The 24,197-nt window shown below is 36.5% G+C and overlaps 1 protein-coding gene across 1 annotated transcript in view; it reads left to right on the top strand.

Annotated features, from left to right (window-relative positions):
- The window catches only part of Sptlc3 (serine palmitoyltransferase, long chain base subunit 3), a 108,146-nt gene that overhangs the window by 25,715 nt on the left and 58,234 nt on the right, over positions 1-24,197 (top strand). The window contains exons 2-4 of the mRNA XM_013010632.1: positions 1,315-1,497; positions 13,842-13,996; positions 14,574-14,713. Coding sequence (XP_012866086.1) covers positions 1,315-1,497; positions 13,842-13,996; positions 14,574-14,713 — 478 coding nt within the window. The remainder of the gene's footprint in view (positions 1-1,314; positions 1,498-13,841; positions 13,997-14,573; positions 14,714-24,197) is intronic.

Here is a 24,197-nt window from a genome sequence, read left to right as displayed (position 1 = left end):
GATCCTGCCATATTGAATAAAAGGGCAGCATCCATAAGGATGACTCCTCCTTGTATGCCCCAACATCTGTTTACTTCTACATGTAGCACTTTTGCAGGAAGCAAACACACTCCAGAGTGTAACCATGTCCCAAATGACTAGGCACAATGAACAAAGTGGCTCACAATCTGTTTAATTAAAAGAAAGTGAAAGTTAGAGCAAGTCAAAGCATATACAATAACAAGACTGAGTCAGCAGTAATAATACATGTTTCAATAGCACAAACTTATTAAGCAAGATGTTCTGTTTCATCATTTTAATAGGACAAAACATCAAATTTCAAAATAAGCATCAAAGCCCAGATTGAGAAATACTGTCCAAAAGGTATGACTGATTAATTTAAAATAAAGGAACATTGTACATAAATCATTTTCCATCTTGTTATGAAAGACTTGGATATAACCAAGGAGCATGTTTTCCATGGAGATTTCCCAATTTCTTTCTGTGAATTCAAATTTAAATTAAATATTACATGGAAATATAGAAGTATACAAGAGAAATGAAAGAAGACATTGGTGGGGACTAATGCACATTGCTGAAAATGTCTGCTTTGTCATAATATTTTTGCAGAACACATCACAGGTACAAAACAATAGTTATTCACGCCTAACCTGTGTTACACATAGGTGGACCATCTGTTCTTACAAAGCAAGCTTGCTTCAGAGCTAATTCAGATATTGCTCATGAATTTCAAGGGAAATTCTCTACTTAATTCAGCCACATGAAGAGTTTATAAAGATGGAAATGCAGGAGAATGGCAAATTGATCATCCTCTTAGCCTGGCCTTGAGTGCCAATGAATTTTATTTCTTCACATGCTCCTGTACAATCTAGCCTCCTATACATCAGCCAAATGATTCCTGTGTGAACAGTTTAAAACAAGATTCTAATTGAAACCAAGCCACCTTTATATATCCTTCTTTCCCATGGTACCCATAAAAGCACTTTGCCCCACAATCTTTTTCCCTTGTCATCATTAGCTTTTCAGCTAATAATGGCTTTAGTATCTTTTGAAAATTCTCTCTCCTTAAATGAATCTTATTTCACCTTCTACTATGATAAGAAGTTCAAGTCAATAACACTCATTTCATTAGAGGGTATAAAATAATTCTGTTTATCCTTTTCAATGATTAATTTCTAGTTTTTTTCCCAAGCAGCTTTTATGATCTTAAGTGCATTCTTTCAAATTTTAAAGACTGAAAGTTCAAGCTTCCAAGCCACATTGTATACTTCTAATTGGAAATTGCTCATCTTGGATTTTCTTTTCTATTTTCAGCAAAATGGGAAGCCCTGTGTTCACAAGACCGCTATTGAGCCCTTAGAGGAAGCGCCTCTCTATACTTTGGTTTTAACTTACATGGGCTATGGAATTGGAGCCCTGTTTGGTTATCTGAGAGACTTCATGAGAAACTGGGGATTCGAGAAGTGCAATGGAGCTGTAGAGAGAGAAGAACAAAAAGTACGTATGTGCCCCTCCTCCAATTTTGCCAATGCTTATGCTTCTCTAAAATCTTCTCAAGAAGTGTGACACAGGGTACAGAGCCTAGAAAAAAAATGACACACACAAGGTCTATTCTGAATAAATTCTACTCATCTCCACCTGCTGAACTCCATCCTCTGGATGCTTATGGAATTGTTTTTGGTTGTTTTTAAATGAACATTTATTAAGCAACTAGTAATTGTCAGACATGGGACTTAAGATTTTCTGTACAGAGCTATGTTTAATTTACATAATGATCCCATGAGATCATTAACATCTATTATGCCGCAGCAAACATATGCTCAAAACTTGCTTAAAGTAGGGGGGACAGTAATAATGAAATTAGGGCCAGGCATGGTGGTACACACCATGTCATTGTAAAGAAAAAATATCAAAATGTAAAAGCAAGGCACACTTGAAGCAAGTTTTATTTTGGTTGTATTTTCTTTGTATATTATAAATATTTATTTAAGCTTGTTGCAGTTTGAAGCAAATTTCCAAAATGTATGCTCAATCATTAAATGTTTACAGAGTTCTTTTTAAAAAGCATGATTGTACTTGGGTTTTAGTAGTAGGAGTATTATCTATCTTCTTTCCTGAAATAAGAAAGTGTGTCTGAGTAAAAAATGACATTTTTTATTATCTAGGTGAGGGCTTCCCAATTGTTGCCCTACTCGTATGTTTCACTGGAGACTAGTCTATGTATAGTAGGAAATTTAACAGTATTTCTGGACTCTTATCACTAGATTACCTGTCAGCAACAATTCCAATACACTACGATCATTAAGTATTTCTTCAGAAACAGCCAAATGTTTCTCCCAGAGCACATAAGCTCCCACAGTTTAGGCCATCTTGTTTTCCCATGAAAGAAAAAGACAAACTAGAAAATAACTAGAGCTCTACGAAGAGCCTGCATTGTGTTAACATGGTTTCCATATTGATTTTGAAAGGATTTTATGATGGTGTGAATTTATCTTTTACTTCTGAAGATTGCTTTGGGGTAGTCCAAATATGAGTATAGACCATTCCCCTATGATGGAGCCTTAGCTATATTTCAGCAAAGAACACAGTGTAGCAAGAGAACCTCAGGGCATGCCATTTAGCAAGTATTGCGAGTTCTACTAATGACCACATAAACGACTATTATTATGAGACACATCTACCAACAAATCAAATGTGATACTTCTTTTGGAATTTTCTTAAACCCAGTACATTTTTACCTTCAGAAGAAAATCATATCCAGCCTCAGTTTCTCTCCTCTTTCTCTTTTGTTTTCTTTCTTTTCAACAAGTATTTATTATGTTTGGCAGCACCAGAGTAAAAACACAAGATTTTATACTTGCCAGGCTATGTATGGATCCCTATCCATGTTTTAAGTAATTAATTAATTTAATAAAACTTAATTAATTAATTTAGCTTTAGGTATTTTCCAGACAAGATTTTATGCTTTCATCCAGATTGGTCTTAGACTATAATCCTCTTACTTTTGTCTCCCAAGTAGCTGACATTACGGGTGTGTACCACTATGCCTGGCCCTAACTTCATTATTACTATCCCTCCTACTCTAAGAAAGTTTTGAGCATATGTTTGCTTCTGTGTAATAGATGTTAGTACTTATAGAAGAAAAAACAGCTCCTGCCATCAGAAAAGTTGAAGTCTGATGTGCAAACAGATTCAGAAATCACTCCTTTGCTAAAAAGCAATATTGGGGAAGAAGAATGAAAGCTACAGAGATCTGTGCTCTGTGATTCCTTTAGAAAATTCTGAAGTCATGATGTTGAGGCTTGAGGGATAAGTTTACCAAATCAGCAAGTGTGTATAGAAGACAATTTTAGCAAGTGAGCACGACCTGTCCCAAAGTATGTGTTAATTCACTAATCAAGGAAGGTTCCGGAGCAGGTATTTTGTTCTAGGCAATGTGGTTAAAAAATTTAAAAAAAAAAACAGGCACTTTCAATAGTTAACTATAAACAACAACAACAAAAGGTTGTTGAGAGGAACGAGACCAGTAGACGAGATCAGAGGAGCAATGAGAAAAGTCCAACCTGAACTGTGTGTTCAATGAAATCTCTGGGGCAAAACAGAAAGTCAAATTGAGATTTGAAAGCTGAAGTACAAATAGCAGAGAGGAGGATGAATTGAGATTGTGGAGAGAAGGGACTTAGGAAGAAGGAATGTAAGCCAGGGGAATCCAAGGAAAGAGAGAGCATTGTGTACTCAAGGAATTCTGATGACCAGAGTGTGCTGAGTGGGAGTGGACTATGTGAGGAGAAAGACTGCGTGAGAGGCAAGCTGGAGCTAGACTATAATGAGTTTTTATAAGCTATGCACATTTGCTACAAAAATAATAAGAAAGCATTGAAGGATTTCAAGCAAAAGAATGCATATTTGAAGATTTAGAAAAATCATTCTCTGTGTAACATTGAGAAGTAGATTGCAGAGAAACAATCTAGACAAAAAAAAAAAAATTCCAGGCAAGATAGTTGAGCTGGAACCAAGACGATAACAATAAGGTAGTGATAAAAGATAAGCCAAGAGCTGCCAAAGAGGTGGAGCTAAAGATGGTTGATATGACTTGGGAATTAGGGAGTTGTACAAATCAAAGACCACACCCAGGACTGCAATTAAGTAGAAGGTGTTGACATTTATGGAGATGGGAAGAATAGAGCAGACTGATACAGCTAAAAGTAGGGTGGAGAGGTAGGAGAATGGTCAATGTTTTCTTTGCCAAGTTGAATTTAAAGAATTGACATTTAAAGAGAGATGTAAAGTACCAAAGAAGGGTCTCAGATCCTGGGTCATCTTTATTGTATCTTGAGCATATCAATATTAATCTATGTCAGAGTAGTACACAAAATCTCTTATGACAGGCCCGAGGGTAGGGGAAGGGGAGAAAAGGTAAGAAAACAAATTTCAGACAACTGAGAGCAGTCAGAGATGGAATTCCAGTTCAAGACTAGAAGCAAAGTGATGATAAAGTTTACAATGGCGTAATAAAGAGATTGTCTGTGTGTGACACAGAGATAGACTAAAAGAGGAACAAATTACAGAGATATTTAGAAAATAATAAACACATTTGATATGGAAGACAAAAGAGGAGGGACACAAGGTGATCCCAAAGTTCTTGCTTGGTCAGGCCTACAGATGGCTGTGTCACATTCATCATAGTAGAATGTTCTTATATTGACAATTTATCATGATGGCAGACAAAAGGAAGCCCTTGGTTCTTTTCTTTAAAAAACAAATGAGCATGACAATACTGTAAAAGCTGATCATTGGGAGTGCAGAATATATTGTCCCACAAGACAAACTAGCCATGGGCAAAATGAAACCAGAAAAGAAAGCGTATTTATCAAGTCCATTGAAGAAGAAAATTATGTTCTCTCCAAAATCACAGAGAGATACTTTCATTTCCAGTGTTACTCTTTTTTCTTTTTCTTAATTAAATATAAGAACTCATTAATCTGTTTTTTCTATTTTCTTTATAACTACAATGACGTCTCTCATATCAGATGATCCATTCAAACTGAACTCTTATCTTAACTAGTCTTTGCGTTTTTCAAGTTCTAATTCCTAGCCCAAATACTCAAATGAACCCCATAGTACAAAGGCTCTGATAATATTTACTCTACTTGAGTATTAAGTGAAAAAAGAACAGAAATTTCAAAACTACTTCTTAAGCTAGAGCCCTGACCCCTAGATAGACTCCACTCTAGTGGAGTCCAACAAGGAAAGGACAACACAGATAGAAACAAATTGTAAATATTTATCTTAAATCTTCCTCTTAGCTTTTCACTTAGGGCACATTCTATAAGTTTCTTCTGTTGCTAGTTTTTGTTATTGCTATGATTCTTGTTATTGTTGTTGTTTAAATCAAAGGCAACTTTAGCATTTAAATACAATTCCTCAAAGTCTCTGATTGAGTTACTTTCCTAACAATGTAACACTCTAACTTGGAAAAGCCCAGAGGTCCACACACATAATGAATGCCAGTTTTATTAGAGATTATTTTTTTAAACTTCAAGCACAACCCATTCTACTGCTCCACATTTCTGAAGCAACAATAGTCAACAGCTTCTGTAAGACCTGTTATGTAACATAAGTATAAGGCATTGTTTAAGTATAAGGCATTGCAATTACAAATCTGTGTTCATACTAGATGCAGAGTCCCAGGGACTTACACAGCTACATCCCAGACACTTCTACTTCATTCTCAGAGATTTTTCCAGCAAGTAGTAAATAAAAAAGGTTTGAAGACAAATATCCAAATGTTTGCATTCATTGAACCTTGTCTTCTATGATAGACAGAAAAGGTACAATTGAGTTTGAAGAGGTGGAGCTGTGTTAATTAACTAGTATATTAACTAGTACACATTCAGTTTGTGGAATGAGTGGATTGTGATAAGTCCTAAAGACAAACACTAAACTTGTATTCTTTCCTCTTTCCTTTCTATTATGGAAATAGTGCATAAAATAATGCATAAATGCCTTCTATATTCTCCCTGAACTTTTTATGCACAACTACACTTGCATTCACTTTCACATATCTCTCCTGTCCTTAACCCAAACAGGATTATTATCATTCATAACAGGTAACTTACTTTTTTTGTCTAATCTGGTGTTAGATTAGTTACCTGAAGTTATATTAATTTCCTAGAGTACCTAATCTAATTACCTGGAGTATCTACTTGGAGATGTCTATGTCACTTTAGGATTTCTTCATTCCTTTTAGTAGCTGAATTATGGTATTCCATAATGTGGATAAATTATGGGTTTTCATTTATATTTCCTTATTATTTTGCAAATAATTTATCAATGAATAACATTTGTATTTGTGCCAGGATAATTCCTAAAAGTGTCTTTCTGGGTCTAATGAATGCATATTTAACTTTTGAGGAATATTGCTTAATTGCCTTTCAAAATATTTTGCATAGCTAAGCTCAGGTGAACAATATCTGAAAGTGCTTCCTTGATAACATTTGATAACATATTATCAGAGCAAAATATTTCAATCTGATGAGTGAATACTTTCATTCATGCCTTAATTTGTGTTCTCTTAATAGTGAAACTAAGTTGCTTCGCATATGCTTTTTTCTCATTCATACCTATTTTTCTTGAGTGACCTGTTTATAGTCTTTTTATAACTTTATTAATTTAATTTTCTTAATGATTTAGAATTCTCCTCTGTATTTTTGTAACAGTAATCAATCCACCTAACTGTGTTTTAACTAAGATAATTGGCTTTTCCTTGGCTCTTAGCTCTATTTACATATATTTAGCTACCTATAAAATTTTAAGTCAAATATTTCTTTAATAGTTTCTTTATTGTTACTATTCTTTTCCAGAAAGGGAGATTAGTTATGTGGAGGGTAGTTTTCATCTTAAACTTACAATAATTTTTCCTTAGCTTTACTTAATAATTTCTTGATTTGGGGCATTTATTTCCCATATTTATTCAGAAAACACAATTTGCATTTATTTCTACGTGCTCTGTAAGGTAGAAAGACAATTTTTGAAAGATATTCCTAGCTATCCCCAAATTATCAGACATCTTAATTTACTATCATAAAATATAAATCTAGTTGTTTATATTTTAGATCACTCCACAAGTTTAAGGTAACTCTTAACTTGTTTCATGATAAATACTTGAGAACTAACTTGCATTTTGAAAATAGAACTTGTCCCTTAAAGTGGCTAGTTAAATCTATACATTAACTTAGGAAAATTTTATGTTTTCATAATATTTAGTCTTTCCAGTCAGAAATACATATGGCTCTCCATCTCTGCATACTTCTTATATTTTTAATAAAGTTTAACGCTTCATAAAAGTGTTACCATTTCCTTTTATCTGGACAGGACTCTTATTATAGTGATATTTTATTAATGACTTTTTCTCCATAGCCATCTTCTACTTAGTTGATAGTAAATAATAGGAAGCCAACTGATATTTTCATATTTTGATCTCAAATATACTACCTCAATGAATTTTCTCCTTCACAGTTTCTCATGTGGTTCTATTAGAATTTCTGGGAATTTTCCATGTGTGACATACACACATACACAAAACTATACATTGTTCTGCATTCTGATATATATGCAGTGTTGCTTATTCCTTTAGACTTACTTTTTTTGCCTACTCAAGTGATTATATAAGATTTCAACCCTGTTTAACACTTATAACCATATTTTGATATATAAGTATCTTCACTTCATGATAGTACTTTCTTTCTAATCTATTTCAAGCATATAAAAGTTCTAAATAAAGCCTGGGGCTAATGGCTCATACCTCTAATTCTACATTCGTTTCTTGACATAGCTAAATGCATGATTTTAAATTCAAAGTAATATTCCATCAGTGCCAGAAAAGTATGGAAGCAATCTAACTCTTATTCCCTTATAGATAAACTATCTTCACTCTTCTTTTTTCTCCTCTTTCTCCCCCTCTTGCCTTCTTTCAATTTTTTCATGTCTATCAGTGAGATACCAGCTCTTTTGACATCTATCCTTATATGTCTTTTGATTATTTTCCTTCAAATATTTTCTTGTTAATTTTCACTACATTCTAGAAAAGGACTGAATTTAATAGTATTTTGCTTTTGAGCTGTGGCCTTTCTACTCTTGAACTGTTAAAGGATGCATTGTTCTGCAACATTCCTACATACATGCCTATATTTTATATCTGAATTTATTTATACACATATGCATGCTAGTCTATGATAGAAGTGAAACAGAATGAGTTGCCAGGACCAAAAGCTAGTCATCTTGCTGTCTAGGCTCCCCATTTGTACACTGGGGCATTGCTGTACCTTTCAGTTCCTACTGCTTTAAGCAGTAAGTTTGTTTGCTTGTTTATTTGTTTGCATTTATCAGTCCAATAGAAGAAGGATAAAGGGATCTACCTTCCCAAATTAGTCTTTGTGAATATGAAGTTGTCATATACAGTAATTCACTCCCAACTTACAGCTGTCCTACAGTTAGCTAATGTCCACACCAAACTTCCCTGCAAATGTTTTGGGTTATAGTATCCTGTTTTTTGTTTTTTTGTTTTTACTTTCCATTGATTAGACCATGTTTGTGGTCTGTGTTTATTTTTATTCTGCAGAATTTCTGATGAATTAATGACAGTCTTGATTGCTTTACTAGGCATTTATAACCTTATCAAAATCTTTATTTTTATTCATTTTATGATATTGTAGAGAATCCATACAAGTACTTGAGTCTGGGATCTTTATCCATTGCCATCCACATTAGTTGGGTTTGCATCTTTGTGATAGAATGTCTGAGAAAATCAACTTAAAAGAGTAGCTACTTCAGACTCATAGATTCAGACTTGAGGTTCCAGAAGTTTATGTTCTCTCGGCTCCATTATTTTGGGCTTATAACAAGTCTGAACATTATGGTGAGAAACTCAAGGTAAAATAAAGCTGCTTATCTTATGGCACCATGAGAGCAAAGGAAAAAGACAGGAGGGAGACAGGGCTGAGGTCTTAAGGGTCTCGTGTCCTTGAGGTCTTGAAGGACATGACTGACCCCAATGACCCAACTTCCTTCAACCTTCTTAAGATTTCATGATTTTCCAATAGTGCCATGGGCTGCCAATCATACAATCCTTTGAAGAACACTTAAAATCCTGAATCACAATACCAATTAATTCTTTTTAAATGAAAATTAAACATGCCATACTTCCTTTAATTGTTTCATGCTTTGAAGAACTGTTTTAAATACAGTTTCCCTCTCAAGAAACTAAAGCTGTTATTCTGAGCTTTACTATAAGAGAAACAGATTTTTCCCAAGAGGAAATAACAACATAAAAGGAACTGTTGAGCAATGACTGTAGTATCCATGAGACACAAATGAATAACTGGTGTTTGATAATGGCTGATTCTCTCCGCCCCTTCCCCCGCTTCCTCTTCTCTGAAGCAGTGGTTGTGTGAGCTACTGAAAAAAAGGAGCAGTGAAATTAGTAAGAGACCTGCTGCCCAAATTTGGCAGTCGTCTGTTTTTTTGTTTTGTGGGGTTTTTTGGCAGTCATGGGTCTTGAACTCTGGGCCTAGGCTCTGGCCCTCAGCTCTTCAGCTCAAGGATAGTGCTCTACCACTTAAGCTACAGCAACACTTCCGGTTTTCTGGTGATTTATTGGAGATAAGAGTTTCACAGACTTTCCTGCCCGGACTGGCTTTGAGCCATGATCCCCAGATCTCAGTCTCCTGAGTAGCTAGGATTACAGATGTGAGCCACCAGTGCCCGGCTAGGCAGTGGGTTTTATAATGGATAATGAATATATTTTTTCACTTTCTATAAACTCCAAGCCCTGCATCATGTTTTATTGAAAAGAGCATTGTTTTGAGTTCTTCTTCATAGTTTCCAATTGGTGCAGAGAAATATTCTAACTTGTACCAACTTATCTACAAAAGCTACGTAGAAATACCTAGAACATCATGGAAATACCTAGAGATCAGGAATTATTATACAAGTTTAAAGGAAAGGAAAGATTGCCTTATTGCAAAAGAACAAAGACATGCCATGACTACATTTTTTTAGGCTGATGTTGCTCTTTGCTACATCCTACCCTCTTAAATGACTATGTCCTAATGGCCTGGAGTACTCTAGTACTCTATCATATTCATGTCAAAAAAAAACAGACATAAAGGATAGTGACTAAGCCAAGTGATAAATTAAATTGACAGGCAAATGTATATCCTAATAAAATGCTTCTGTTTCTAAAATATCAAGTCCAGCTTCGTTTTCTGGAGAAGTTAATTGCTATGACAAGCTTGACAGAAACTAGAGGACATTGACCCTTGGAAGGTGGTGGCTGTTCAGGAAGAATGCTCACTGATGCTCAAAGAATGAGGTGGAGTAAAAGTACACCCCCACACAGGCAAGAAGCCACACGTATGGAGAGGAGGACCATGCCCAAACACAATTCAGGTCATTCCCAGATCAGATCTTCAGTTCTAAGTAGGTTGCCAAACTTGAGAATCAGATGTGGCATAGTACTGCTGTCAGGTACAAAGGAGTACCTCTGTGTGGTTCCAGTCTGGTCCTTTTATTTTTTCTTGCAAGGGAATTACAAGTACTTCATTTATAACATTATTGCTGAAACTGAAGACCATTCCCAGTAGGAAACCAGTGTCTCAGAATAAATTTGAATCCTTGTAGCTTTCCCTCAGAGGCTTTATCCAATACAAAGGTTTCTGCCCCAGTCTACATGGGTACTAATTCTAGATCTCTGGATCAGGAAGTAGAAAGATAAAGCAGAATGAAATATTCTGCTTTCTCTCAGGTGAGTGTGATGAAGTGTGAAGCTGGAGATGGAAAGCTAGAGATTTTTTTTCTCAAATCAATGACAAGCTCTGTATGGCTAGTTGATCCACCTCCTAGAGTCTAGCAATCTACTCAGTTTAGGTTCTCGAACGATTCCCTTTTCGTCATCACTGACATCTTAGAAGGACTAGATAACCCTAGGGAAAATCTAAAGTCATTATTTCAGACACTTTGGTGAAACAAGAGGATGACTGGAATCTAAGTCACCTTGGTCCGACATTCCTCAGGTGTCAAATGGTTTTTAAGCTGCAGGCTCTCTGTCACTTCTCTATTCCTGCTACATTGAGCATTCTGTGGTTACAAGTCTGTACTTAATTTTATTGTAATTTTTTAGAGTGAGTATTTTGATTATTTTCCTCCTTTACTCCAAAGCCAACACTGTAATGTAGGCAAGACTGTTCCTTAAGCCTAAAGCTTTAAGTCCACTGAGATTCCAGACATATTACTTACAGACATAATACTCTCTTTTCTCTCTTGATAAGCTCATAGGGCATCGTTCCAACTAAGGACTTAGATAAATAAGGGGACATAAATAACATTGGAGGGTAAACCATGAATCAGCAAATAGTCTAAAAAATATTGAAACAAAGAAAAAATAGTTTGAAATGAGTTTTCCAATATTGCTGGTCTGTGGTCTCAGCAATATGTCTTTTTCCCTATAAGAACATAAAAGAATCATATAAGCTAAGGTTGTAGCTTTAAATAAGAATAAAATGTAATACAACTATTTAAATAAAATGTATTTCTTTTGTTGGTCATGGGACTTGAATTCTAGGCCTGGGCACTGTCTCTGAGCTCTTCAGCTCAAGGAAAGCATGCTACCACTTGAGCCATGGTGCCATATCTAAATAAAGTGTATTTTGCAACACACTTTCAAACATAATCAGTAGAGTTTCAAATTCACATGAAATAAATGGTCTTAGTATGTGATTATGAATGTTCATAATCTCCTCATTAGAATTTTATCATTGTCACTGAGCACCCAAGGGTGAAATGACAAGATTTGGATGAATCCACCTGCCAACAGCCTATAGGTTTTACTTCTGGGTTGAACCAAAACAAGGTGTCTGGGAAAATCAGTAGCATAAGAACATCTATAAAAATCTTTCCTTTCTTCCTCATTCTCAGGAAATCAGCTTCAAAATTCATAAGGAAAATATGAGAGTTTAGAGAGGATGGGAGAGACGATGAGAATGCTCACACCCTATTATTCAGTGACTCCCTATGATCTGCAGAATACTATCTGAGCATCTACCTAGCTGCTTATATCTTCCCTCTTTGGGAAGATGACATTACAATCTCATCTGTACCACAAGGAGTAATTAGGGCTGGGATAAGAGCAGTCATCAAAAGCCAGATGAATCGAGACCTAGACTTTTACTTGAAGGTGGCACAAAGAGTTTTCATTTTATCCATGCTCCCAAACAAAACTCATACATGCTAAGTGCCCTTCTCAAGCCCCCCCCTCCTATTCTGCTGTGTGTTTCTGCCATAATCATTCCTTCAAAAGGCCTTCCTGCTTCCTCAACAAAACTTGACATTCTTCTGTTCTGATCCCATGAGTTCCTAGGGCTTTTGGCTTAAGTGTTAGGTTAGTGCTTTTGCATTTGCTGCCTAGAATTAACTATCACCAAATGGTACAAGAAGATGTGTCTTTATGCTTCACCTGGATCACACAGCACCATTACCTCTGATGCCAGAGGATCTGTGTGCCTTGCCAAGTCTGTCAGCTCAGTTCTAGACTCTCAGCCGCATGAGGGAAGTTTTGGGCTTTTTGTTTTGTTTTGTTTTGAAAATACTGTACAGAGGGGTTACAATTACATGGGCAAGGTAATGAGTACATTTCTTATCAAGCATTGTAACCTCCTTCTTTGTTTCCCCTTCCCATCCCTTCCCATCCTACCCCACCCCCCTTTCCAGTCCTCCTACCCCACCACACACCAAAGTTGTAAAGTTCGTTTTTCCACATAACAACTTGTACATCTCATTGTTGCAATGGATCCACCTGTATCCCTATTTAAACGATTTGTTTTTTTCCTTCCCCTCCACAAATTATACCAACCTCAAATAAAGTGAAAGCAGAGGTTATACTGTGGGGGAGGGACATACAAAGCAGCAAAAAAATCATCTTATAAATGTGTTAGAAACAATCACCTCAAAGAACATGAGAGAAGTTTTGCAAACAATACTATTTGTTGTTTCCTCAAATCAACTTCTTCATGACTAGTAGGAACTCCATATATCGTTCAAGGCCATACACATTTCTGAAAATATTCTTGATGGAAATATTTTTGTTCAAAAAAGTGAAGAGCAAATTATTATCTCTACCGTCTTTTTTTCCAATTCAACTCCTTGGTCATAAATACCTCTCACTAACCTTCTGCTGGAATTTCCCTTTCTTAGGAGAACTTAAGATCTCCACCACTTGCTCCATGGCACCTAGAGGGTGTGTTGTCACCTTTGTTACCTATACTTATCACCTTTACAGACACACACACACGCACACAACACACACACAAACACACACACACACACACACACACACACACACTGTAAAAGAAAGTTATTTAGGGTTAGAAGCCTCACAATTCTATTTGTGAATCCCACTTGTTCCTTCACGATTTTTTTTTTGGTCAGCCATGGGGCTTGAACTCTGGGCCTGGGCGCTATCCCACAGCTCTTCAGCTGAAGGCTAGTGCTCTACCACTTGAGCCACAGCACCACTTCCAGTTTTCAGGTCGTTGATTGGAGGTTAAGAGTCTCACGTACTTTCCTGCCCAGGCTGGCTTTGAACCACCATCCTCAGATCTCAGCCTCCTGAGTAGCTAGGATTACAGGCGTGAGCCACTGATGCCCAGTTTTCCTTCACCCTTTTTGAGCCTGGCTCAAACACAGATTCTCTGCAGAGTTCTCCAAGTCTTCTCTCAGTATTCAATTGGAAATAAATGAACAAACAAACCAAAACCAAAGCTAACTTTTTACCTCTGTCTTAACAGGATTTTGTGCCACTGTATCAAGACTTTGAGAATTTTTTTACCAGAAACTTGTACATGCGAATCAGAGATAGCTGGAACAGGCCCATTTGCAGTGAACCAGGGCCTTATTTTGACATAATGGAGAGAGTGTCCGATGACTACAACTGGACATTCAGGTGCGGCTTTCGCCTAGAGAGGCTTGGTGGGGAAAATGAATCCTTTCAGGGAAATTCTAGCTTAGCCATTAGGGTACGGATCTGATGAAACTTATGCATAGAGGCTGATTTCCCATTGCGCAGTCCTTTGAGTACCTCATGGTGCCTGTGTGGGAGTCACACTAATTAAGTTGCCAAGATGGCAACTTTACAGTGAGATATGTGTCCAAAGATTCCGTACACACCGTTGAAGAGCCTTCCTCAGCTCTCTCGATAAATCATATCCTCTTCTTCCCTGATGAAGATAATAATGATAACAGCATTCCTTTAGAAGGTAAATCAGAGTGTGTATCATGAAAGCGATTACTTCCAGAACATCGTTGCTAAATAATGTGCCATGGTTCAGGCTACCTTTCTCCCTGTGCTCTGTCCCAATACAGTATAGGTTACTCTCTTCTAACCGCAGGCCATTTTATGCTGGAAACAGTATAAGTTAGAAGAAGAAAATAAAATTATATGACTGGAGCTGGACCTCTGGAAGCCTAGGATGCTGTAAAATGAGATAGGTCTTGGTGTTCACTTACACGTTTCCATGCAGGTTCACTGGAAGAATCCTCAAAAATGTCATCAACATGGGCTCCTACAACTTCCTTGGCCTCACAGCCAGCTACATTGAGCAAGTGAAGGATGTTTTAGATACATACGGTGCAGGAGTGGGCAGCACCAGACTTGAAATGGGTAAGTCTAGTCACTCATCTGTCATTTTCTCCAGGTAGTGTCAGATTGCTTGTAATGACTGTCGGTACGGCCAAAAAGAAAAGGGGATATGAAAGTCTTTTGAAAACGTTCAAACTGCCATTGCCAGGCACTTTATTAATGTTATCCTTAAGTCTCTATTGGATAAGTGAAACTGCGTCTTTCCTCGCCAAACAACTGCTATGCCTTTTATTACAGGACATTTTATTGTCCTTTTGCTTGATTTACTTAGTGACCTTTATGATTGATGAAAATGATGATATGAATATGTGGCCTGCCTCTGCTTCACAACCATCAGCTTCATAAGCAGAGCAATTGGCCCTGTGGAATATTGGGTTGAATGAACAATGCATGAGTAGGAAGATAGAGCAGGGTGACTATTTCCCTTTAGAAGAAGAAATCATTTTCTCTTATACAAAGGAATAAAATTTGTGAGAAAGACGTTTCCATTCCTCTCCACTTGATGGAGAAAAAAAAATAGATCAAATGTATAGCTCAAGTGATAAAAGAGCCTGATTAGCAAACATGAAGCTCCTGAACTCAACCCGCAGTACCCCCAAACATGATTTGTAACATAATAATCTTAACATGGCATGCAAGAATTAGGAGTGACATACTTCTAAAAGTCATTTATTCAGAGGAATTTAAGTAACTCTTATAAAGCATGTGCTTTATGGGCTAAAGAAACAGTTTAATGATTCTAATGGATTCACAACTTACTTCCCTACTAACTGGAAGAGTAAACACTTTGGTTTAAGCATCGAAACTCAATAATCCACTGGAATTTAAAATATACTACTACTCAATTACAATTACTCCAGTGACTGAAAAGTAAATAGATAGGTCCTAAGCAGGCATGTATCTGCCTTTTATAACCACTAGAGTGCAGTAAAGTGACCAAAAGAGAGTCAAGCCAGTGGAATAGCTAAGCTTGACAGGAATGTAACTTGACAAACGGGGCCTGGTCAAAGAAGCCCAAAATACAGCTGAGAATTTACCAAAGTGCAAACATAAATGACAGAAACAATGTCCTGCTCTCTATCCTAGAAGGTGACTAAAAGTGTGGATATATAATTAAGGAAAGTTTTGCTTGTATTACTATTCCACAGGCTCAAAGCCTTGCAGAATGAACTTTTTAGATCCTGAACATGAAGCAGAGTGATATTACCATTTAGAGACTGTACTCAAGGACTTTAAAATATCTAAGACGCTTTTTATTTTATCTCCTGCTGGTGTTTTGGTTGGAATATTCCCAGATTTTTGCCTGTCCCTTTCAAATTGTATGATGTTTACGCAAATTTAGTGGCAGCAGTCAACCATTTTTCTCTATTACTTTGTCAAAGTGCTGTGTGGATGGTTTAATATATGTACATCAGCAGACTCTAGTTCTAACAGCTTATCAAAGACTTTGTGTAGCACAAATCCTTTACTTGACTGGGGTATGGATCTGTAAATGAAAAATGGCAAGTAATAGAAAATCAGTAACTCAAGTTTGCTTTGATCACTGAACACATAACACATAGTACTAGTCCAGCTTTCCAAACCCAAGGAAGACTTAAATTCAAGCAAGCCACAGAGAAGGCTTTTTTCATTCCTCTTCCTTTTCAAGTGTTTTTCCATAAGGAGTAGACTTTCTTGTTCTTTCTTTCCCTGAACACCAAGGATGAAAAATGGATGTGTAGTAATGGTGTATTATTTATGTCCACATGTGCCACATTGCATATGGCAGCCCTTTGGGCTACCATAATTCTCCCAGAATTCTTAATTATACGTTCATATCTAAGGAAACAAACTCCAGGGATGTTACTAAGTCTTGTGACAACAAAAGCACATCTAATTTTCTGCCCTTGAGAAGGAAAGCCTTAGGCTTGATTTTCATTAGGGATATTCATACATCTGTCTAGCATGAATATCTAAAATAGTTGTTTGAGAGCATTCCTTTCAACTGTAATTGCAATTTTGAAAAAAGTGGCCTCCAATATTCTCATTTCTCAAATCATCAAAATGGCACATTACCTTGGGAATCTAAACAAGTGGATGCTATAGGAAATCCTTTTCCATTCTAAAGTTTTCTGGCATGATTTTTTTCATGTTAGCAGTGATATGAAACTTCATTAAATCTCTTCTGATTTTCAGTTTAAGAACACATTCCCTAGTCCATCCCCACCACTTGCCTCCCTGACATGTTTTCTGTTATTGCTTCACATTATCAAAGATCTCCTCAAAGATGTGTAGCTACATCTAGAGAATGTAAGTCTCATAAGCTTAAGCTTTTGAAGAAAAGACCAGCCTGAATTTTTAACATGTCTGAATTAAAGCATATTTTAAACAATATGTCTTTCAATTTCTTCTGGAAGTGAGTAGTTTTAAGAAATTTCTACCAAGCAGAAATCTTACATTTTCAAAATAAAGGGATTTTAATGAACATGGTTTCATGTTAACCAATACTACAGACATGTTTTAAGTAGTATACTAGGTTAAGTAAGCTGAAATTTGCACAGCAAAACTCTCTCCATGTTATTTCCTCTCACATCAAATTATTGCATATTCTGATTAATGAGAGTTAATGAATTTGGATCAGATTTCCTCATTTTCCTAGAGTATTTGTAAGGAGAAGGGGACACTCAGAGGAAGTATTTGAAAATAGAAAAAGTGAAAGTATACCTTGGTTTCTGAAAGCCTTTTGGCCCGGGTTTTGAAACCTAGTAGAATTTTTGACAATGTAATAGTCTTTATTTCGATAGGGATAGAAATTACAGTCCATCCAAATTTCAGGTAGTGGTACATTGGTAGAAAGTGAAGAATTGGACCCTGTATGTTCCTTCACCAAAACCAAGCCAGCATAAGGATTCAACAAGGTATGCCAGGAAATTAGTGTATATACACTATGCACTAACAGGGTGATGGCCTAGGGTGGTCAAACAAGTTCAAATTCATAGAAATTCAGAATTTGTAGATTATCCCTCTCCTCCTTAACCCCAAAGACCATTCAGATGAGATACATAAAATGCAGACACTTTTAGTATGTTGGCAATTAGAGTTCCTACAGTGTGGACAGCTGTATCTCCAGAAGTAACCTAGATGAATGGTTGCTAAACAAACGCAGGTGCTCACTCTCTTTGTAGTTCCTACAAGTTAATCATTGCTTTCATAATTTCACATGCTTCAAAAATGTAACGATAAGAATAATAACTGGTGACCCAAGGAAAATACCCAAAATTAAGTTTTCAGTATCCATAAATAGAGTATATCTGGAATGCAGACAGATTCATTCTTTTGTGTATTTTCTACAACAGCTGCTCCTTCAGAGTGGCAGAGTTGAATAGTGGCAATGACAACCATAAAACCAGTCAAATTGAATCTGTTTCCTCTCTGGACCACTATAAAAAATAATACTGGTTTAGACAAGTACATGTCATTAGTTACCTGAGGAGAATCTTCTATATTTAAGAGCAATTGACCAGATTTTCAAGTCCAGTGCATATCAACATATATCAAATCTGGCCTCCTGTATTTAAACTGGTTAGTTCTATTAAATCCAATAATATTTTTTAAAAAATACAAAGTAACTTTCTTCAACATTGGCCCCTGTGAATATTCTTTGGCATTTAGCAATATCTGCCCATAATTTCTCACATTTAGTCAATTATCTGTGCAAAAAGAAATGACTAGAATGGGGGGAAAATCAACAGAGATTCAGTGCTTACGCATTTATTGTACACCCTCCTGGAGGCCACTTCTGATTATCTTGACATCCGTGTTTCTTCTTAATGCATAGAAGGCTGTCTAATTATATGATCTGACTTCTCACCTGTTTCCTAGCACAGTTGCAGAAGCTTGAGTTGTATAGCTGAGAAGTATATCCAGATTTCTCTTGTTCATCTATATATTTCACGTATGTGTTACCATCCTTGGGTTATAGTCATGTATATATTGCCCTGAACTCAAAACTGATATGGACACCTCTCGTACTTTGAGTGTATTTTAGTGAGCCAAGAAGTAGAATAAACTCTTCCAATGAAGAGCCGAAACTAAAACACTTCATGGGGGGGGTCTGGGAAGGTGGCTCAGTGGTAGAGCGCTTGCCTTGCATGCATGAGGCACTGGGTTCGATTCCTCAGGACCACATAAGCAAAAAGAAAAAAGACAGAAGTGGCGCTGTGGCTCAAGTGGTAGAGCACTAGCCTTGAGCTGAAGAGCTGAGGGACAGCACCCAGGCCCAGAGTTCAGGCCCCATAACCGGACCAAACAGTAATAATAATAATAAGATAAAATAAAATAAAAAATAAAACACTCCATGGGAATCTATGTATTAATCTCTATCCATGTCATAGTACATATCTCTGCCACTTAAATCAAGTAAAACAGAGAAAACATAATGAAAGTCACAACCAGGTTTGTCAATGCCCTAAATCTTTAGTCTGACTTCCTTTTATGAAATTCAATAACTTCCCCAATGTCACATTGCTAATGAATAGAAAGCCATGTATATCACAAGCTTAGGTATATAGAAGTAGTTAAAGGTTTCCTTTATTTTAACAAGTTAAAGTTGTCTCTGAATTCCAATAATTTATCTACCTAAAGTCCATGGTGGGCTTTTCATTCTCCCATATGAAGCAAAGTTTCTATAGTATCATTGCATCTCCCAACCATTTCCCTGCTGGTTCTTGGCCTGGAATAATCTCATATTTGGTGAAAAAAGTCCCTGTGGTCTCAAGAGCCCAGTGTTTCTGCCCCATGCTGGATAATGAGAAGTCCCAACTGAGATCAGAAACCTCAGTGTCTGTATTCAAGTCAACCCCATGCAATTTTCTACTATCTCCAATCAGGTACCACAAAGAGATGTTCATAGAGCCAATGAGCCCAGTCTTCATCAAACTCTCTTTCTCTGTTTGGTATGCTTGCTTTCTCTCCTTACAGTAAATCTCATGAAATCCATTTGACTTGTGTAAGTGTTCCTAAGATGTGAAGAAAGCAATTTCCACTTTGGATCTGGTATCATGATTTTTCCCCCCAGAAGCAAACAACTAAATAGTTGTTAAACACAAAAGTAGAAGTTATTCTTTCTTTATTTCATTGTTCTTTTTCTCTCTCTTAGCAGTACTAGAGTTCTGGAGCTTGAATACAGGGCATCCCACTTCTAGGCAGTTGCTCTATTGCTTGAGTCACACTCCCTCCATCTTTGTTCTGCTTACCCTTAAGATAGACTCCTGCCTTCTGAGACTAGCCTGAACTGTAAGTTTGTCAATGTCAAACTTTTTCTGTTGAGATAGTGTCCTAGGCTCACCTAGAACTGTGATCCTCCCAAGCTCAAATTGCTAAATAACTAGGATTGTAGGCCTGAGCCACCATACCCAATAATATTCTCTATTTAAAGAAGCACAGCTATAAATCAGTATCTCAATAAAGTTCCCTATCACATTTATAAGAAAAGACCCTTTATATACTCAGTGATGTACGGATTCTGAGTATCCTTTAAGCTAGCATCTATCAAAAGTCCCTTCTTCCAAAAGGCCCATGGAAGAGGATGACTCTAGAGTCACACATGCTGAGTTTGAACCTTGGCTCTAGACATGGTGTGAATATTACCTTATCTGCAAAATAAAGATTATCAGAGTATCAATCTCAAAAGTGATATGATAACTATCTTAAGAGAAGCCTGGACATATTTCAGTATGGTAGACTAGTATACTGTTGACACACTAATACATGACTCTGTATGATCCACCTTCTTTGAGTCAGGACACCTTTGTGCTACTTTCTCTTTTGTAAAATAAGAACCCACTTACCTACTTAGAGGAGCATATGGATGTATGTGGATTATAAAGTATATGTAAGTGTGAGGATTAAATTTATAAAATTTATAATTTTATAAAAAAACAGTAGGCATTCATTATGAATTGCTTTATTTCAGTTTGTTTTCTTTTTCACTGGGAAGATGAGTTTTAAAAGTGAGAGAAGTAAATCTGAGTTAGGTCTGAAAAATAAATCACAAATATTTTGTCATTGACAATAGTATTATAGTTACATAAAAGTATTTCCTATTTGAGGGAAGCATACATTGAAATACTTAAGGGTAAATATAATCTTATTATCATAATTCATTAAATTGTTCAGAAAAATACATATGTGTGTATTTATACATAGAAAAAGACACACAGCAACAGATGGGGAGAAACAGAAGGACAGCAATGCTTAAAGGAAATATAACAAAATGATAAACATTTGGAGAAACTGAGCACAGAGTATTTAAAAATTCTCTTCTTGCAAACTCTCTGTGGATTTGAGTTATATAAAATAATTTAGAAGGTATTAAGACAGGTATAGAAGAGAAAATATTGCATAACCTCCTTTATATGTGGGACTCTTTAATATAAGTCAAAGAGAAAAATGTAAGCAACATTTATAGGTTAGCAGGAAAGAAATGGGATATTACAGATAAAATATTACAAAGCAGAAGATAGGTAAGTCAAAGATCTCATGTACTACATGAGGAGTAAATTTAAATTAGCAGCCAGGTGAAAGTGGCTCATACCTGTAATCCCAGCTATTCCAGAGGCTGACATCTGGGGATCACCCAGCCGGGAGGAATGTCTGTGAGACTCTGATCTTCAATTAATCAACAAAAAGCCAAAAGTGGAGTTGTGACGCAAGTGGTAGATGCTTGCTTTGAGCAAAAATCTCAGGGACAATGCCCAGTTCTTGAATTCAGGCCCCAGGACACAAAATACACACAAAATAGCATACACATTAAATAGCATACTAGATTCACGATTTAGGCTGAAAGAGTAGATAACACACACACACACACACACACAATAGCATACTGGATTCAGGATTTAGGCTGAAAGAGTAGATAACACACACACACACACACTTACACACACACACAATAGCATACTGGATTCAGGATTTAGGCTGAAAGAGTAGATAACACACACACACAAACACATATCACTGTGAGATGATGGTGACATGTTTTTTGGTAAATGTCATGTTTATACCTTAACCATATATAACAAAATCAGTCAATCAATCAGTAGTATGTCCATATCTCTCTTATGATCTTTGTTTACATGAGATTTTATTTGCCAATGCTCTAACGTATAAAGAGATGAGAAGTGATGTGTTTATGATGAAGTGCTAGGTAAGTATGACTAAACCATTAGTTTCTCCTACTTTACCAGCCTTGGTCAAGAGGACTACGGTAGCAGTGAAATGTCTTCAGCACAACATTATTCCCTACCCCTATTTTAGGTGTAATATCTGGGCTCTTCCAGTGGTTCTCAAAAGGCAGCATGGCTCCATAGCTCAACCAGACTTCACACAAGGGAAACAAAGAGGAGAGCATGATGCCCAAGAGCTTTAGGGAATTCTGATATGGCTCATTTAGGTAGAAGGTATGAAGTTGGCATGAGTGCAGGGATCCTCAGTTCGAGGAATAATGGCACAAATGTAGGCTGATAGCCATAGCACAATTACTATAGAGATATGAGATAGCTGGCAGATCCTTATGGTAAATGACAGGCTGTTCTTAGGTTGTCTACGAACAGTCCATAAACAAGACATTCTGGACTTCAAGAGACAGCTGTCACAGCTTGAAAAGTAATCATTACTCATGCCCTAAAGGAAGAATTGGCAATGGTGGAAAGGTGTTTTTGATGTTAGTCATTGTCAATATGTCAATATGAAGGCCAGCAGTCTCTGCTTTCTAACTAAAGACTCTGAGCCAGTCAGACTCAATAAAATTCCAGCACATGTAATCTATAAGCCAAACCTTGGTAATTTGTCATGAATTTAATTTTTATTGATTTGACTGATGGCAACAAACCAGTGTTTGGTACATGTGAGTTGGCTGGCAAGAGGATACATCCACTATGTGTTTATTCTTCAGTTCACAAAGCAGATTTTAGATATCTCATTGGATAAACAAACCACTAAAATAAGAAGACTCAACACATGCATAACAGCACTGCATTAATCCACAGTCACTAAACAATGTATGCTTGTTATTGAGTTCAGAAATTAAAATACCATCAAGAGAAATAGAAATAAAAATTACTTCCTATTTATTCATACCTTCAGCTAGGATTATAACTATCCTTTCTTGGGATTTAAAAAATTTCAATATCTCTATACCCAAGACAATGTTTTAAATACAATTTCTACAATTATCAACAACTGCAACTTAACATGTTTACTCAATGGAGTTAGGGCTGGAATGTGAGAAGGAAGGTTGTCTAGTTTGTTTTCTTTAGCTGTTTTTATAGGTTTTTTTAATTTTATTTTCAGTGGTTTTTAACAGTTATACAAGGAGACAGGGTGTGATCCTGGTGACATGTCCACACATGTTAAAACTGTCTTACAATTTTTACATTTTTTCTTGAATACATTTTTCTTGAATACATTTCTTGAATATGAAAAGAAAGAAAAAGGACATATCACTTAACTACTGCCAAATAACCATATTTAAGGAATATTATTATTTCTTAAAGAATCTCACTTCACTCCAAACCAGCCAAGACTAACTCTCAAAGATAGATCTTAAAATATAGCAGATTTAAAAATTATTTCTTTATGCTACCTTTATCCAGAAAATGGCTAGTGTCCAGAAACCTCAGATTGACACCTGCCTTTCCCTCTCTCCTCTTCTCATTAAGTGGATGGCAAGGCCTTTCAAAGGATTGCCCCTCAGTATGGCCTTAGACACTGTTTTTTTGAAAATGTATCTCATCACTGGAACATGGTACATTACACAGGTTTCTCACACAGTGAGACCAAAGGAGGATATTCTTAGGAAAGAACAGCATAAGCACAGTAGCTAGGTGTATCTGATTATAAATAATAATATTTATCAAAATGAGCTCCAAGAAATGGAAACAAGAGGGTTTTTTTCTTTGTCTTCTTTGTTGCTATTTTTGTTTTCATTTCCTTTTCTCTTGTTTGTTCATTTATTTGTCTTTGGAAGGGTAAGGAGGGCACAGAAATGGCGGTACAAAGGGTAAACAAATGCATCAGTGATATTCACTAGACATACCAAAAATAAACTATACAAGTCGTGGGTGGGGATAAGAGGGGAAAACGGACAAAACAAGGGAAAGGGTGACATTGTTCAAAAAGAAATGTCCTCCTGACCTGACGTATGTAGCCATAACCCCTCTGTGTATACATCACCTTTACAATAACTATAAATAAATACAATAAATAATTTTTTAAAAAACTACAGCTGGGTGCCAGTGGCTCATGCCTGTAATCCTAGCTACTCAGGAGGCTGAGATCTGAGGATCTCAGTTCAAAGCCAGCCCGGGAAGGAAAGTCCGTGAAACTCGTATCTCCAATAAACCACCAGAAAACCGGAAATGGCACTGTAGCTCAAATGGTAGAGCACTAGCCTTGAGCTGAAGAGCTGAGGGACAGTATTCAGGTCCAGAGTTTAAACCCCACAACTGACCAAAAAAAAAAAAAA

The sequence above is a fragment of the Dipodomys ordii genome, unplaced genomic scaffold, assembly GCF_000151885.1.
Source record: "Dipodomys ordii isolate 6190 unplaced genomic scaffold, Dord_2.0 Scaffold13, whole genome shotgun sequence".
In the NCBI taxonomy this organism is placed as follows: domain Eukaryota; kingdom Metazoa; phylum Chordata; class Mammalia; order Rodentia; family Heteromyidae; genus Dipodomys; species Dipodomys ordii.
This window is presented reverse-complemented; position numbering and strand designations above follow the sequence as displayed.